This window comes from Haliotis cracherodii, unplaced genomic scaffold (assembly GCF_022045235.1).
Source record: "Haliotis cracherodii isolate W230 unplaced genomic scaffold, xgHalCrac1.p SCAF_8, whole genome shotgun sequence".
Classification (NCBI taxonomy): domain Eukaryota; kingdom Metazoa; phylum Mollusca; class Gastropoda; order Lepetellida; family Haliotidae; genus Haliotis; species Haliotis cracherodii.
The window spans coordinates 41,363,791-41,382,500 of record NW_027266341.1 but is presented as its reverse complement, the minus strand read 5'-3'; the positions used below and the strand labels follow the sequence as shown (position 1 = coordinate 41,382,500).

The window sequence follows — 18,710 nt, the reverse complement described above, 5'->3', positions numbered from 1 at the left end:
ATGAATGACTACATCGTTACGACATGGGTGAATGACGATGCCCGGTTCCCACCTCGACTGTAGTATCACCATGCGACACAAACAACAACCTAGAAGGTTTCCACACCAGAATCGGCAAGTCCCTCTAGCACAAGCATCCAAACATCTTCAGATTTATCGAACTGATCCAGAAGGTAGAAATTTCGGACAGAGTGAAACTAGCGCAGATTCAATTTGGAGCAGTAGTCAGATGTAATACTGTAGAAGGGTCTGTAGCAATAACTGCTAAAACCATGCGCTTGTCCAACGTAGTTGACTGAGAGTTGTCTGTAAAAGTTGAACGCTTGAATTAGTCGATAGTGAGGAGTTGGCAGGAATCTCATCATGAAGAAAACTGTTTGAGATAGCATCCTCCTCGACCAATAAGGACATGATAGTAGAAGATGGTGGTTGCTTGGCAACAGATTTTACAGTTGAACGGATGCTGGCCTTCGTTCCTTAACCCATTTGGGCTTCTTAGTAGAGGATGGTCCATGTTCGGTGTCCAATGATTTGGATCTCTGGTCAATGTTCCGCTTCTGACATTTATGTAGGTAACTAGTACAAGCCTCGTCAGATAGGCAGGAACAATCCGAGCAATGGACACCACGACAGTCACAGCCTAACTAATGCAGATCCAAAAGTGAAAAAATAAGACAAAACTTCTTGCAGGCTGGACATTTTATCTGGTCCTTCCCCATAAAGTTTGCTAGAAGTATACTTGAACTCCAGTCAAAAATAAGAAAAGGTAATGCAAGACATTTTCTCTAGACAATGACACGTCTCCACATGGAGGTGAAGAGAAAGAGAATGATGTGGCATGGGGTGTCAGGTGATAAGACCACTTAAGTCACAGAGAACAGGATCATGGTGCATGACCCGATTGTTGGGATGGTCACCACGGTGATGTGTGGGGTGTTCGGGCGAAAAGGGCTTAGCAATCTCATTAAAATCAGATCTTATTCTCGCTATCGCTAATCAAAGATCTGAGGACATCCCATTACGGGTCACGTCAGAACGACCTTTCATCCGACCAATCAAAGCGTCGCTTACCAGATCATGAAGGTGACAGTCAAAATGTGTTTTCTAAACATTGCAACCTCGAAAACGTTAAAACGGCGTATTCGACTGATTCCGTCAAAATTATCGTCTGTCTCTCGCTTCCGTGAGAAAAATATTTGAACGGAGGAGGCGTTGCACAGTTCGTGGGAAGCACTGCCATACAATCGTAACCATATATTAGACATTCCGGATTGTTCTTTTGTTCAGTTTTCATAATTTAATTCGAGAACTGTGTCAACATATCTTTCAAGCGTAGTCTGAAATGGAAGTCGCCAGTTTGCCGTGTGCCGTAAAGCTCGAGAAAGCTGCTTTCTCATTGGCTGATATCGACTTCTTCTTATTCATTTCAGTGATCGGTCAAAGTTCGCGAAAGGTCGTTCTGACGTGACCCGTAATGGGATGTCCTCAGATCTTTGTTTAGTGGTAGCAAGAACTTAGATCTGATTTAATGAGATTGAGGGCTTAGAAGCTGGAAACTTTGTTTTAGGACGCTTCCACACAAGGATTGGAAGAAGAAGGATGAAATGCATAGTGTGAGATAGGATAAGTTAAAAAATGATATAACATGAATTCTAACTTTGAACCAGACTTACTGTTGAATGGACATTGGGATTTCCCATGTGTAGTGAATCACCACATATTAGCTTTCGAAAGGAGTAAGTTATTAATTTAAGGAAGATCACTCCATCATAAATATCAGAACTTTAAGTCCATGGGTCTACATACGGTATTATATCCGTTTTTAGGCCGATGAGCATAATTACTCATGGGCCTAAATACAGCAAATCATGGTAGCCAAAAAAGAATTAGCACACATTATCAGGGAAATCTATCTAAGCTGATGAGAACTTGTAAATCATTGTAAGAGGAAATATATCTTCTTCCTTTTGACTATAAATTCAAATATTACTTTTCAGTTACCATATCAATTTCAGAGATCATAATCAGATAGACATCAACTGAACTCAAACATTATAATTCACTGAACTATAAAATAAATAACTAAAACAATTAAAACAAACCATTAATTCAAAAAGAAGCTTTTTATTGAAGTTCAGGTGGAATAACATGCTAATACGGCAACACAGTTAAAATGTGATAAAAAAAGAATATTAGTAAATTTATCAATTCTGAAACCCAACAATTTCACTGCTGCAGACCAAACCATGAAGCAAAACATGAGTTTACTGGTACAGCATTTTTTGGTAAAATACTAAAATGCAGATTTAAAATTATGAATAATTGCTTGTTTTCATTTTGATTTTCGACAAGTGCTAACCCTCATTTACAAAGCTGCAATTCCTCTCACTTTAATCAAGCAGCAAACATGCACAACACAAAGAAACTAGCATATGTAAATAACAAGCAGTCAAAAGGTGAAACAATGGCAATATTAGAGCCACAGCACTTTAGCTCACATGGGTATGTAGTAAAGAGTTTAAAATGTCAAAAAAGACCTAAAAGAATATTTTAAAAAAGTTGCTGTCAGCACTGGTATTCAAATATTTTCAGCTTAGATACAGAGGACCTAAGTACAGTCAAGTCTTGTTAATCCGACACTCGTTAATCCGACAATCGCCTTTATACCACAAAAACCAATTAAATCAGTGCTATTTAGACCCGTTAATCTGACAGTCTTGCACTCTGACTCCGACACACCTAATTTGCAACGAAATACCAAAATCAATCATTAATCAGCCTCATTAATCTGACACAGTGATCAGCGTACTCCATGGTCATCTGCCTGCGGGTACACAGCCCATGTTTTGATGCGAGACAAATCGGCTGGTACCGCTTATGTCCGCAGATAAGCCGAATTTTGAGGACCAGAGAAAAGGATCCTACCATTGGTAGCTGCATATTACAATGGCTGCAGTGATAAACTTGATTAACAATAAACCATTAATGCTTAAAATACAGAAAATAGGATTAATCACATGCTTAGATTACCTTAATCTCATTAAAATCAGATACAAGTTCTCTCTATCGCCAAGGACATCCCATTACAGGTCACATCAACCTTTCACGAACTATGACCGACCAATGAAATGACTAACAGGAAGCCAACGTTAGCCACTAAGAAAGCAGCTTTCTTAAGCTTTGGGGTACCAGTTTCAGACTGGCAACTTCCATTCCAGACTATCCTTTATAAAGTATTTTGAATAAGTCATACAGTCTGTAACAGTTGTTTTGTGCTAAGCTTTAGAGGATGCATGACGAACGTTGACACTACTTAATTTCATTTATCCGACATACTCGTTTTTTCGACATAATCATATGCAACCAACGATGTCGGATTAACGGGACTTGACTGTAGAAACCAAAATGAAACAAGTAACTAAATTTTACTAAAATGTCTAAATCTGCAAGAATGCATGTCCTGTTGTATAAGACAGTCACAATTTACATGATAAGAAAGAGAATTTATGGATGTCAACTTCTTTATTATGAGGAACACAATGTTTCGGAGTAAATACTTACTCCTTCATCATGTGAATGAATTAATTCATTTATTCGCATGATGAAGGAGTAAGTATATACTCCGAAATGTTGTGTTCCTCATAAGAAAGAAGTTGACATCCACAAATTCTCTTTCTTATGTGTATCACTTCTAAATGCCTTTCAAAGACTTAATATACATGATGTAGAACAGTTAAATTTACTGTACACAAGTTTAAACTCTGAAATACCTTCTAAGGAATTTATTTTTTCTTCTAATTCAATCAATTTCTCTAGTGGTTTCACACAAAAACACTATAATCCTAATGATAATATTGTTTTTATAATATTTTTTAACATACATGCCAGAGTTCAGCTTTCTCAGTCTTGCAATTTCAGAGGAGAAGATGCTTCGAGTCAAAAATGAAGTTTGAGAGCATTTAATAGCATTAATGGCCATAAGAAGTTTCAGCTTTCAGTGTGGTCAGTATATATCTTCAGCCCAACTACTAGCTTCACACAAATCCATAACATTTGAAAAAAGAGAAAGAGTATTGGCCATAAACAGATTTGTTTACATGGTTACTGTGGCGGCCATATTGAAAACAGGATTCTAACCTTTTGGACAGCCCCTGTTAGGTCTTATTTTCATTGGTCTTATTTTCTGAGGAATTAATGTTTACTTTACCAGGAAATGCATTATGGGATACTTTAAGAGCATGGTCGTAATGCAAAGCTCGAAATAAGGTCAAAATATTGAGAACAGAACTTATGTTGAGACCCAAAACTAACTATACATATACCCAGTTTCATTACCTTTTGAAAAAGAATGTCTGAGTAATGGCCATAAGTTTCAGCTTTTAGTATGGTTGAATTGAAGTGCAAAGGTCAAATGAAGGACAAAATTAATAATATCCCCAAAAATGGAACCCATATATTCAGCCCCACTCTTTGTTACACATATACCAATAATGCGAAGTTTCATCTTTTTTGGTCAAGTGGTTTCTGAGGAGATGATGAGAATTTAGGAAAGTGCAAAGGTCAAATCAAGGTCAAAATAACAAAAATATCTCAAATGGAACATATACGTTGAATCCCACAGCTAACTACACATGAACCAATTTACAAAGAAAATGACAGAGTGATGTTCATAATAACTTTCAGCTTTTAGGGATGAAGTCCAAAGCTCAAATCAAGGTTAAAATTGAATATACCCTCCAAAATGGAACACATATGGTGAGTCTAATCCACTAACCAGGAACCACTAACAAATAAACAAATTTCATTAAATTTTGAACAGCAATGGTCAAAAATAGGTTTCTGAATATGGCTACCTCTTGAAAACATTTCGGTGTCATCACTGGTGGGAACAAGCATGCAAAGTTTCAACTTCATTGGTCCAGAAGATTTCTGAGGAGAAGATGTTTACTGATGATGTGTGCCAGATGCCAGACAAACAGGCCATGACACAAGCTCACTTGACTTGCTGCCAGGAGAGCTGAAACTATTCCTATGCCTATTCACATTCAGGTACATAATGTACAAAAATAATGTCGTATATTAACTGACAAAGTGTTAAAAGCGTTGACATAAGGTCACAATGGATTTGTCAAAGTGAGCCTAATTCAGCAGAACACATGCTGCCACATTAATATTTGCTTTTCATGATTTTCATCTTGTCAAAACTAACAAAAACTAACAAAATAACAGGATTGGAAACGGCAACATATGAAACAAGATCCTATGATTTATTGATTGCTGTATTATTTATAGTTGTTTAAGTGTACCTGTCTTCTATAACGAATATAACAAGGCAAAGAGGGAATATGGATTGTGCATCGGCTGTAAGAGGTCAAGTTTAATAATCACTTTTGCTCCTAGTTTAATTCTTGGTGAAACTTCAGGTGAATCATCGGTTTAATCAGCCTTGTTTACATTATTTTCAAGCTTCTGTTTATGTCACACCATTCTACCAAGTCAACATCTTACAATACCTATGTTTTGTATCAAAAGTTCTGGGCAAACAGAGCAAGTCATTGAAAGAGGGTGACTGTCTATCATGAAATAAGACTAATAATATGCACACATCATGTTCTAGAATACTGCAGGGGCTGACAAGTAAATATAAATGTTAAATGTTTAACAAAGAAAGCAAAATGTGAAAATTCTACAGTGTCTGAATTTGTTTTGTTTTTTATTTAAATAATATAATTAAAGTTAACAAAAGTGTCTTCCCATTATGACTACTGTTTCAATACACATACTTGATGGTTCTGTGACTGCTAATTACGGCCTACCACCCCTATATATACACATACTTGATGGTTCTGTGACTGCTAATTACTACCTACCACCCCTATATATACACATACTTGATGGTTCTGTGACAGCTAATTACTACCTACCACCCCTATATATACACATGCTTGATGGTTCTGTGACTGCTAATTACTACCTACCACCCCTATATATACACATACATGATGGTTCTGTGACAGCTAATTACTACCTACCACCCCTATATATACACATGCTTGAGGTTCTGTGACTGCTAATTACTACCTACCACCCCTATATATACACATGCTTGATGGTTCTGTGACTGCTAATTACTACCTACCACCCCTATATATACACATGCTTGATGGTTCTGTGACTGCTATATTACTACCTACCACCCCTATATATACACATACATGATGGTTCTGTGACAGCTAATTACTACCTACCACCCCTATATATACACATGCTTGATGGTTCTGTGACTGCTAATTACTACCTACCACCCCTATATACACACATACGTGATGGTTCTGTGACTGCTATATTACTACCTACCACCCCTATTTATGTCTCCAGATGAAATTGGATACCGAGTTGGTGTAGTCAAAATGGGGAACGTACAACACAGATTCCTTGTCATATTCATTTGATTTATTCATTTATTCATGAATTCAGCAAAGTGAAGGAAAGGTTGTGCACTTCTCGTGGAGAACACAAACTCTGCATTTGAAAAAGAGAAAAATTTAGAATAGCTCACATTATGCAATAATGTCACACAGTGCATAGTGCCCTATTTAATCAGCAAGTTATGGTTTAAACACATCTTGAAATATTTCCTCTACCTTTGAAGCTAGCCACTGTGCACAACATGTCAACAAATTATTAAACAATTAAGTAAGTGCACAATCATTTTCACAAAACAAGTCCAGTTTATCAGCAATATGGGGTCCACTAAGACTGATAAAATGGAATGAAATGTTTGTTAATTTCTTTATTTGTTTCAGATTTATGCCACAATATGATAATGCATTTCTACATTACACTATGCAGTGGTTCATTAAATTTAGTGTTGAGTAATGACCAGCTGCAATTTTAAGAAATTTAAATGTACTCTTTTAATAAGGTTTGTATTTTCAAATCTCCAAATTTCAGCACCATACGTTAATATCGTGACTGCTATTGTGTCAAATGCTGATAACATTCAAAATAGAGGCAAGTTAACTTTTTGTGCTTTCATTAATACTGCAAAAAGAGCTTTTGTTGCATTTTACACTGACATGTTTATTGCTATTGTGAATAGCCGAACAGGTTTCTCAGAAAGGTATTCTCTGTGACTATTGGGAAAATATAGAATATAAGAACAAATAATATATAAAAGATAACATCTCTCATTAGACATTGTTCACGCATATATATGACCAAAGTAAAGTTGATGACAGGAGTAGTCCATTATTCTATAGGTGGGCTCATTTTACTGTTTTACTTTTCAGTAGTCATAATAGGAATAGTCATATATGGGAGTGAAGTGTTAAAGGAATACCACTGAAAGGCAACACATGGATGAACTGGTGGAAAAGCACATACTGGTTACTTTAGTTCTAACTTCATCAGTGATTGTAAGCACGTTAAAATGTACGTTTAACATATCCTTATAAAAAAATTGACTCAGTTTCACTCACAAAAATCAAAATATAAAATATGCAAGCATTTATCACAAGTGCACCTAACATGATCGACACATAGATAGCCTCACATCGGCAACTGCTATTTGTATCAATCATATTATGTAAGAGAAAAATTCCATATGGAACTTCAGGACTTTTGGGCATGAAACTAGTACTGACACGTCTGACTAATGGGAGGATAACCTGTTGGGAACTTTTATCTATGTGTGAAAATGTCTCACTAAGTAGACATATAATGACATAAGTGACTTCTGTAAGTCATCTATGTACAACTGACCTCACTATCTACATTGGAAGGAGCAGTAATCTGAGCTAGGATGCCGGCACTGTCTGTGTCCTGAGGCAGCTGCATGTGCTGTCCAGTGGTCACTGACTGGTGACAACTGCTGGTCTGTTCTGCAGCTGCCTTCAAATCTCTGGCTTGCTGCAGGAATTTCTGCCCCTTTTCTATCTCCTGCACCAGCAGTTTGACATCTTCTTCTTTCATTTGCCAGTCAGTTTCTGCCAAATCAGTTATCAAGCCTTCACGATTCTCAAAGAATGAGAATGGTTTGTTGGTCTCATATCTGAAATCAATTAATGCATTTTTTCTCAACATTATCATGATGATAGGGAAATTAAGAAAAAATAATCTTGATTTTAAGAATAGTATCAATTATTCCTCTAATTTTATAGAAGTATGATATCTTTAAATATATGTGAATAAATCAATAAAATATTCACTAAACTAATGCTTCAACTAATAATGTTACATGGCTATACATTTCCTGGGGCGTTTATTTGTACCATTCATAACAAGAGAACAACAAGGAGTGTAAAACTTGTCAAAATGCCTCTGTTACTGTCAATAGGAGGTTACTTCTATTATTTTAAGCACAAAGATCAAAAGAATTAAAATCTGCAGGCATTATTCTACCACCAACTAAATTTTCTGACATCTCAATATACTAGTTAATACATTAATGCAATATATTGACAATAAAAATATATTCCATGTGTAGCACTTTGGTTTCCCCAGTAGTTGTGATTATCTGTGAAACAATTTGACTAGTCACCATTTGATATCAACCATCAGTCATCATGAAAAGAAAACAAACACCCTGAAGCCATGCTTCTTGAGAATAAAATCAAAATATTGTCTTTAAATTTCAAACAATAATTATCATTTTTAATAATTTAAAGAATATCTTTGTCAGAAATCCTGCATTTTGACTGTCATCACACTGTAAAACATTTCAGATTTTCAACAGAAGTTCTCTTCACTATCAACTATCCTGAACTGGTTGTGATACTAATAGTGTCTCCCTCCTTAAGCCTCTTGCATAAACACAGGCTGGCATAGTTAAAGGGGCACTGATCTAACGCAATTCCCCGGACTGGTTGTTGCCTTTGTTATTGTTTTTTCCCCGTGAGTACCCGGATGATACGCAATGCAACTGAGCGTGACCAGAGACTGGGCTACCCATCTGCAAGGACAGCTAAATAAACTTGGAGGCTGCAGGCAATATTTGTTTTACGCATTTTTGCATAAACACTGATTGGTTTACTGTGCTCTATAAAGATTTCGACAAAGGGCACATGTTAATTAATTTCTTCAGCCTAAACTAACAGACAAAAAGAACAGCGGAGCTCATCGGATGTCGTCATTTGGAAATACCCCAGATGGTTATAGTTAACCAAAAAGTATCCATGCAGTGAAAGCATTTTCGGATTGCGTCGATTATACGATTACTACTCCCTTGTTGTCATCCAGGTTTTCTGGTATAACCCTACACTTGTGTATTTGTCGTCATTCACTTGATGCTCAGTAAATGAATTTATTACAGGTATAATTAGTGGTAGCACCACTTAGATTACCTGACAAAGGTTCCCATTTGGCATTTATTGTGTCTGGGGTAATTATTCAATCTAAATCCAGGTTTGAAGTAAGGTGAAATGTGTGTTATGTAATATGCACGTGGCAGACCAGCAAGAGGTCAATGATCAGTTGATTTACTTTTTTTTTGTAAATCAACGGATCGTTCCTAATCATCAAAGGATTAACAGAAAATACGTTGATTGATTAATCACTGTTATCTTGCACAGTGGATATGTCAAAAGTGAGTGTTTACATGTCTAGGTTTACTAAAACAAAGGGAATACACTCATATCCTTGCGTGAAGTGCCGATGTAAAAAAAAACATACTTTGTACAAAGAGTTAACTGATAATACGTTGATTGATTGATCATTGTTATCAATCACTCAATGGATTTTTTAGGAACCGTGGACGTTATGAAAATAGTTGACACGTGGGCTTTCTCAGCCGACCCTTGAGACTTGACACGTATGTGAAACAATCCAAGTGATCAGTTGAGAAACGAACACGGGTTATAATATCCCGAAACGATATATATCTTTTAAAATATGTGATTGTTACAGAGACACGCGACATCGAATAAGTTTCTTTGTACAGCTGCAGACGAGTGGGATATTGTTCCTTTGTGTGGATATTCACGGATACATTCCTCGAACAAGGAAGCTGCCTAAAATTTATACACATAAATTTGGTAGGTTGTAATTATGATATTTGCATTTTGTTTTCCTTCATTTGCTGTAGCATTGAACCGATTCGTCCTTGTTTCTCTACGTCTTGGTTGGGAAATTCTTCAATGCGCGATAGATGTTGTTTTCACAGGCCTTTTGCCTTGTAAGCGTGTATATATTACCGCCAATTCGTAAAATGTAATTCTCTCAGGCAATTTATAAAATGTGTAAATATTTCAGTCATTTTGACTAAAAAATCTGTCCAGATTGATTAAGACGATCAAAAGGGCCTACAAACATCACAACAGATTAGTTTATAGGATTAGAAGCCAAACAACATAGAAATGTACTTTTCAACGTAACATTTTCAGTCTCTTGGTGATGACATTAAACAACAAAATGTTTGGAATTCCTTATCATAATAATACAGATGGAAATGTTTTTCAGTCAATTTGTTAAATAACTGAATATTTAGTCGTTTAATAAATTTGAAAATGTTACACATTTTGACAGTAAAAAATATACACACTATCAAAAAGCAATGCTCAGGTGAAATATTTACTTTGTGTTGCAAGTCAAAATAGTGTAAACGAAAATCGCAAAATTACCAAGCAAGTGACTTATCAAAACTTCGTCACCATTACCGATGCTACCCACAAAGATACCTACATTTCCTTATTACCTCGAAAACTGTATTTCAGTTTGTTGATCAATGTGAACATACGCCCTTATTACTACCCATACAAGTGACTAATGCGCTTACGAATGGCGCAGCAGAGGTCGCGAACTAGTCTAGATTTCTGCTATACATCCGGGTACTCACTGGGAAAAAACAATAACAAAGGAAACAACCAGTCCCGGGGAATTGCGTTAGATCAGTGCCCCTTTAACAGTCTAGTTAATTTTAAAAGAGAAATTAACCTTAAAAAATATCAGTGATTTCCATCCAATTTGAGTCCTATTTCCTTCCAAATACAGTAATTTGGAAGATCCGGCCCTGTCCATTCAATGGACAATGAATCCACATGAAGAGCTCAGTGATCCAGCACCAGGCTGACATAAACAGGGAGCTTGTTGTGGAGACATGTGGTGAACAAGTCCTGATGATGTTTCCCACACCTATGTTATCCATTGAAAGTGTAGAGACCTCGCTGTAGCCACTATCCTCCCCACTGGCAGCATCTGTGTACAGGTGGTGTTTGGCTGCTGGGAATACAATCACAAGCCAATAATGTTGGAGAAAAAAGTTCTAGCATGTCCAAAGTTGATGACCGCATGATAAGTCCATCAATGCCTGGATGGGATGAAGAAGTCTCCCCCTGTAAGTCATGTCTTGTAGGGACATTAGATTCCAGTGTTAAGAAATCCAGCTTCGAAGAATGTAGAAGGGCCAATCTGCCAAATCAGTTACCATCTGCAGCATTTTGAGATAACAATCTTCTGGTGGACAATCTTCTCCTCTGTGAAGCTGGAATCTAGCTCGAATAAATATGATACCCTTTAACTGGCTGAGCTCCTACTTGGTTAGGTGAACCAAGCAGTTGAGATGAGAGAACACATTGTACCCATTTCGAGAATCGAACCCTGGTCTGCGGCATCCTTTTTTAATGGATATGGGTCTTGTCCTGATTGTCTGACCGAAAGTTGTCGATATATCAATACAGATGCACATGGTGGATGAGAGCAAAACTATTCGGTGCTCTAATCTAGATAAAAAGCAAAGGTGCAATGGTTTTCCTGCATCCTGGATGAATTGTTACATCTGATTCCATCTGGAATCTCAATGGGAATAACGGGTACTCATTGTTCAGAACTTTTTCATATTTATTAACATGTACATATTGGACGGTTTCTTTTTGGGTACACAGAAAAGGGTACATGGCACACACGGATGATTAGGCCGGTATCAACTCATCACCTTGGCGGTACTTTCAATGTCAAAGACATGATCTTCAGACTTTTTCCACAACTTCAGGAGTGATTCTTGCAAAAGAAGCAAGTATGAGGGTTTTGACATCTTTCAGCTTGAAGGTAGTGTTATTCTTAGCTATAAACCATTTGCAGTTGGCCAGTAACCCATTCAATAACCCATCAGTACGCATGGAGACAGGTAGATCGGGTTATGTACAATTGTGTGTTTGGTTCGCTCAGCGTTTTGATGGAGCAAGTGATAGCCACACCCTAGCTTGTCTGTCCACTTGATAGCCTGGTTGAGAACCAAAGAAGAGTTAACTGTTTCCCAGAGGCAACGATGGGAACACAACATCCTACATACTTTAACATCTCAAACACAACCGCATCTACCACATTTGGCTTGAGACCTGGCATCAGATGGTGAAGTTCCTCAATCAACTCAGGGAATAAATGTTGACGTTGGCATACTTTTCTCTCGGTGTTAACTACCATTTTATGGTGAAATTGTTTCATGTTTTGTAGGGTATGAGTTTCCTGGCCTTACATGGCTGTCCTGAGTGGAGGATATTCTTTCATCTGTTTGTCCAACGGTTAGTGGTTGTCCTCAACCCTCTCCAACAGTGTAAGTACTTTTGGACCGATAAATGCTGTTCTGGCTGTCCAGACTGGCTTGTCCATTGGGGTCTAACACATCATTCCTTGATGAGACTGCCAGCAGCCAACCTGGGATCTGTACCGCATGGAGTTTAGGATGTAGTTATTTCTGTGACGACTTTGAACCAAAACCTCAAGTCTTGGACCGCTTATGCTGAACAACTGTCTGTATACTTCATGGCAAATGACATATAAAATGCAGAGAAATACCTGAACATTCTATTTCATATCATTGAAGCCAAGACTTACAGACTTATGGGAAATCTCATTTCTCCAGCTAAACCCACAACCAAATCATTCACTAGACTAGTGAACCTAAAGGAAACTCATTACAATCCAAAACCATCGAGGACAGTGCAATGTTTCAAATTTAACAGGTGTTTCCGCCAGTCATGTCAGTCAATATCACTATTTGTTGCAGAACTAAGACACATCCTGGAACATTGCATCTTCCCAAGGCAAGAGAGTTAATTATCTGACTAAAAAAAGTCCAGTTTCAACCCTTGCCGAACTAGCCTGATATTATGGAGTTACATTTTGGCTGGACTAACGAGTCTATGCATAGTCCATTCAAAATTGTGCACCGAAATCGAAATCCGGTTCGTAAACTGTCGTGCAGATTTCGGTCGATTGCAGGATTTGCAAAGCATATGCACCGCCAATTCGTTGTCAGCAGATATTTTCCAAACCTTTTCAGGTTTTTAATCAAGGCGCTCACGTGATTTGATGCATTTCGCGATGTAAGACCCGTTTTATCACAATATAAATCTTGATCATTGATCAGATCGTCCTGACTGGGAGCCACCATTTTGTGTGAGCCAGACGCAAGTAATATGAGAGGTGGAATCTGATTGGTCCATAGGAGAGGCTTAGAAGGGACAAAACTGGTAATAGCCACTGGTGGCGCTACGATCGAGCCTAGTAATTCCAGCCTAGTTCGGCAAGGGTGGAAACTGGACTTTTAAAGTCAGTTAACTCTCTTGCTTCGGGGAGATGAGAACATTGTGAATATGGCTGTAGTTTGGAAGACATGCTGAGAGATAGCCTTGTTTGTGAAGTGACCTCATTCAACATAGACTACTCTCAGAATCTGATCATAATTTTAAGTTTAAGGGTTTATGTGTGATTCACTTCCCATAAAGACAGGGCAACTGGACCAATAACTATAATACACCATTTGTGTAATGGTTACATGTGATTCCAAAGGCATATGAGCATAAAAAAACCTTGCAAATTGCTGAAAATGAATATTCAACCGTTTCTACTTTGTAAATAACAAAAAATAAATATGTAGACCAACAACTCTTACCTGCTGTCACAAGAAGAAACGGGAGTATAGGTTAATATCAGAAGTGAGTATCATTTATATGTCCTGCATATTAATCGCCATTCAATATATAGTGCAGGTGGAAGAGCTCCCTGTACTTGTGATATCACAACATGTCTGTATATTCCTTATGTGTACCATGAGACCTGTTTCTGGAGAAATGTAGCAGTGTAAATTAGAAAAGTATTCAGTTTTCACATAACATGTCTTTGACGCATACCAGATACCTCCAAACTTACTTTTCTTTGGTACTCTCAGGCAAAGCATTCCAGACAATCTGATTCAGTCTCCTGAAAATAAACATCTAATGATTATGATTATTAAGACATGTTTTTGGAAGACAAGGTAAAACATGGGCATATGCACAGCTTATTTTCTACAACCACAGCAGCAAACCTAGTAACATAAAATCACAAAACTTATTAAAGGGACAGTACATTGACAGTTTTAAACCATGCATGACATAAATTCTGAGTGTGACGTCAGTTCTCAAACCAAAACAAGTGGAGAGGGAGAGAAAATTGAAAGAATTAGAAATTTAAAAAGTAAAAGAGAAATTCAGAGAGAGAGAAAAAGAAGAAAATGAATGGTAGGAAAGAGTTCAAATTAAGAGAATTGGAATTTCAAACATAATTCCCTTAAACATGCTCAAATTTCCTTTGCTGAGACAAGAAATGACAGATAAGTTCCTCCTTTTCAACTGTAATAGGCGCCAAAATCTTAACATCTATAAAAGGTGCCCTGTGACAGTAGAACCTTATAAATTGGTGGCAAAAGGTTTGATATTTTACTTTGTTGCTTTGTGTTGTGTTCTCTTCTCCATGCGCAGTATTCTTTTGTCTATATGTTCTATGAGGCTCTTGACTGGGTTATCAACTCTAATTTATAGATAAAACACAAAGAGTGATGTTTGATATAAAGTATACTTTAACAACAACAAAAGGGTGCAACCCTTCATAAGCTTCATTACACAGAAAAATCCTACCTATTTTTCCCCCTCACATACAACTTACTCTTGTATTGTATATAGTACAACCACCCCTTTAACTCCCATTATAAAATATCCCAGAATAAACCTGTTTTATTCATATGCTTATTCTCCCCCACCCATAGCTAACATTAACCTAGTAACATTAACCCAAACAATAACAGTAATAACTAACGAAAAGTGAACAGGTCTTGATTCAAGACCTGAGAGTCGACTGCATACTTTACCAGATGCTGGTGAAAGGCACTGATAATTCCCTTACTTACTTACTTAGGTTGGAGATTTTATTTGTGCTTTCCGACTGCAAGCGAATGTCGCACACAGGCCCGTCAGACCATTTAGTGTAGTTTGCGAAAGTGGAAGAAAGGGGGAAGTGCAACCCAGGAGGGAGGTTTAGGGGTTGCTTATATTATAATTTTGAGTTTTTGAGATTTGGAATGGATGCCAAGGTGGGAAGTGAACTAAGGGAGCTGTGTGTGGTGGATGGTTGTTGGATTATGTAGTTTTTATTTGACATGTGTATTTGGAGTTCAGATGTGGTTAATTAGTCCTGTTTTAAATAGATATATAAGTTTGGTGTGTTATTTAGTGGGTTAAGGATTGACTCTAGAGTCAGACTGGTATTTAGGTTTAGAGTGGTTTGTAGTGTTGCTCTGTGTATTTGGTAGTGTGTGTAGTGGATGAGTGTGTGTTTTGGGGTTTCTTGTTGGGTGCAGTGTGGGCATGTTCCTGTTGTGTGTAGTTTAGCTATTTTCTGGTGATTGTTTAATTTAGTATGGCCTGTCCAAAGGTAGTCTTATATAGCCCACACGCAGATCCTCACAGTGATATCCCGTTCGTGGAGCTCTCAATACTACCGCTGCCACCAGTCAAAACTCCCCCAAGTGATAGATGACCACAACCATGCTTGGAGTTGAACTCGCAGCCGATTGACCGTTATGTTTACAAACAAGTGATGACTGTCGTTACGCCCAATACACTTATCCCTGCTTATTTACTTTCTTTGTTTGTCACTTTAAATTTTTATTTCATTACATCTATCATGTAATTGATAAAGTAAGAATGTAAGAGAGAAGTTGGTTGATTTTCCGTTAGTTAGCAATCTTGAACCAATCTGATTATACAAACAACAAAGTAAATTCATCTGGAAAACATGGTCAGTCGTAAACCTTTTCAATATGAACTATGATGGCATTCCCAAACACATAATCAAAAGTATGAACGAGACTACATTTGGGGTTAGAGGGCAAATTCCAAGATTCTTGTAAAGGCCGCGCCCACACTGGTGGCAGCGATGTTAACGAGAGTGTAAAGAAGGTGTCACCCGGTGGGAAGGAGCTTGGCGCAGATCATGTGACCGGGAAAATGGACACAACCAATGAACATGCTCCTTACATCTCGGCTCTCTCAATCATAGCTGCCGGCTAGCCGAGCATGCAAGTAGTGTTACATTGTCACGTCTCCCTTGATACTAATGCCCGCGTGAGCATAAGTTACTACAACAAGGATTACATAGATAGGTACTACATCAACCACCCAAAATGCACTTAAACTAACCCACCCATCTAAATATTTCAATTTACACACCAAAATCCAGAGTAAACCACACAACTTTGAGAAGGTTGCAACAAATTTGAAATGGTTTCAAGTGCAATGGGTAATGCTTAGGCAAAGTGTTTGGCAGGATAGAGTTTTATTAGAGGATATTGCAAGAGTTACTGGTGAATCTCTCCATTTCGTTGATCTGGTGTCACATCTGGTTTCAGGTTTGGTGAAAGTTGGTGTCAAGAAACCCAGTTCAAAGCATTGACTTGCTTGCTGGTAATGACTTTAGTGGGGTCCAAGATTTGGGCTGATCTCCTTTCCCTGGGATTTGCTTCCTATGAATCGCCGATGTTTCTGGTCAAAGGAACAAGGGGTGTCTTCTGGACAGGTAGGTTTACCCTTCCACCTGAAGGTTTGAAAACAATCCTTACCGGATGGGACATAGTTCTTTGAAGTAGCGCCCATGAAGGTGTAACGATTTTAGCAGTTGCTTTGTCTCCGCAAGTGATCGGAAACCGAACGATCTACGACTAGCATTCCGACAGGATCGGGCGTCATCGGCCAAGAGTCGTAGACACTGATTGGCTAGGCTGAAGAGCGAAGAAAGCCAGATCCTGATTGGATATACATGCTGTCGTTTCTGCATAAAAATCACGCTTCATGACTTGGTAGGCGGCCATTGAGAAGGCAGGTTAACGTGGCTGGAAGGTTACTGGAGAGGGGACATTATGTCGCCCTTAGGGTGTGTTGGTGGGTTAAGGTAATATATTTAGTCATGGCTCACTTGTAGACATGTTATTGAAATGTTGTAGGATGTAAATTGTCGCATTATTATTTTGTAACACTCGCTATCATCTCGAGTAGCTGTCGGGGAAATACTTGACCTATCATTCTATTTAACACGTGCTAGGTTAGATAGACCTTTTCAACCCGCCATTCCTATATTATTGAGTCAGAGCAGTGTTTGTTATATCATAGCTTGTTTTTGTATGAGAATGTTATTTCAATAAACTATATGTAAATCTGCTCCGATGTTGTACTTTAGTTCCCTGAGTCAAGCTGCTTTGAGCAATGGATTCGGACAGCCCGTAATTAGGGTTTAATTCAAGAACCTATTTCTATTTATGTACGAGCGTTGAGGTCGTTCAGGACTCGCGCAACGTTACATTGACTTCGTCGGCAGGATATTACATTTGGTAAACTTTATATCACATGGTCCATCCATTGTTCAAGTGGCTGGACTCTAGGTATTTATTATATTATTAGGGTTTTAGGTTATCTTAGTTTTTGTTAAGATTAGTATTTGCTAGGCTTTAGGTTTTTGTGTGAGCAGATATCTTTGTTGGGTTGAACATGCCACCAAGTATTATTACCAGTAACCTTCCAGATTGGTGAGTATTTAGGAATTAGCACACACCTTTTTTTTTTTTTATACAAGGCACCCTGATACACTTGACATGTTTTGATTTATTTTGGCCTTAAGTATTTACATTAATTTCTTGATCTGTGTGTACTTAGTGTGCATGCAGGTGTTTTTGGATGGGTTTCTAAATTCATTCATGGGAATTATAGTAGGTATTTTCATAGAGTGATAGGTGTTAGGTTGATTGATTTTTAAGATGGGAATGGAAGACGGCACCTTGTTAGGTTCTGTTCTACAAAAATTAGTGAGGCTATTCGAAAGGCAGATTTAGAGAAAATGTTAGCAGATAGTGAGGAGGTTTTACAGGGGAAATTGCTAGTGGACAGAGGCAGAGGGTGGGCAAATAGTATATCTACACCCACACCAGGAGTAGTTCGTCCTAGTTTGAAGGATGTTATGATGGGGACTCCTATTGTATCCAATACCTATCCAGTTATGGGTAAAAAGATGTGTACCACATTTTCTCCTAATTTGGTTACCAGTACAGATCCTTCGGTAGTTAGTACTGCCTGTCCGACATTAACTTCTCCTAGTTTAGGTGCTCATGTGGCTCCATCAGGCTTTAATACTGTACCTTAGACTTCTCAGGTATTTGGTGCTGGGGACAGCAGGATTCTGATTCGGGAAAGAGACATTCAAAGGAGACAAGCCTGGGGAATGGAGTGATTGGATACAGACATTTGAGATGTATTGTGAGTTGAATGGTTGGTCACCACGGGAGAAAGCACATTTTCTTGTTGTTCAGATGAGAGGGAAGGCTAGAAGAATCTACTTTGATCTTTCTCAAGAGGTTTGGATGGATTATGACAGACTCAAGATAATTTTAGGCCAGAAGTTTAGACCTGGGG

At 37.9% G+C, this 18,710-nt stretch overlaps 1 protein-coding gene across 1 annotated transcript in view; it reads right to left on the bottom strand.

Annotated features, from left to right (window-relative positions):
- LOC139449468 (von Willebrand factor A domain-containing protein 3B-like) overlaps window positions 1-18,710 on the bottom strand; it is a 521,695-nt gene that overhangs the window by 274,840 nt on the left and 228,145 nt on the right. The window contains exons 20-21 of the mRNA XM_071230886.1: window positions 14,146-14,196; window positions 7,765-8,053 (exon numbers count right to left, since the gene is read on the bottom strand). Of these exons, the coding sequence (XP_071086987.1) occupies window positions 7,765-8,053; window positions 14,146-14,196 (340 nt within the window). The remainder of the gene's footprint in view (window positions 1-7,764; window positions 8,054-14,145; window positions 14,197-18,710) is intronic.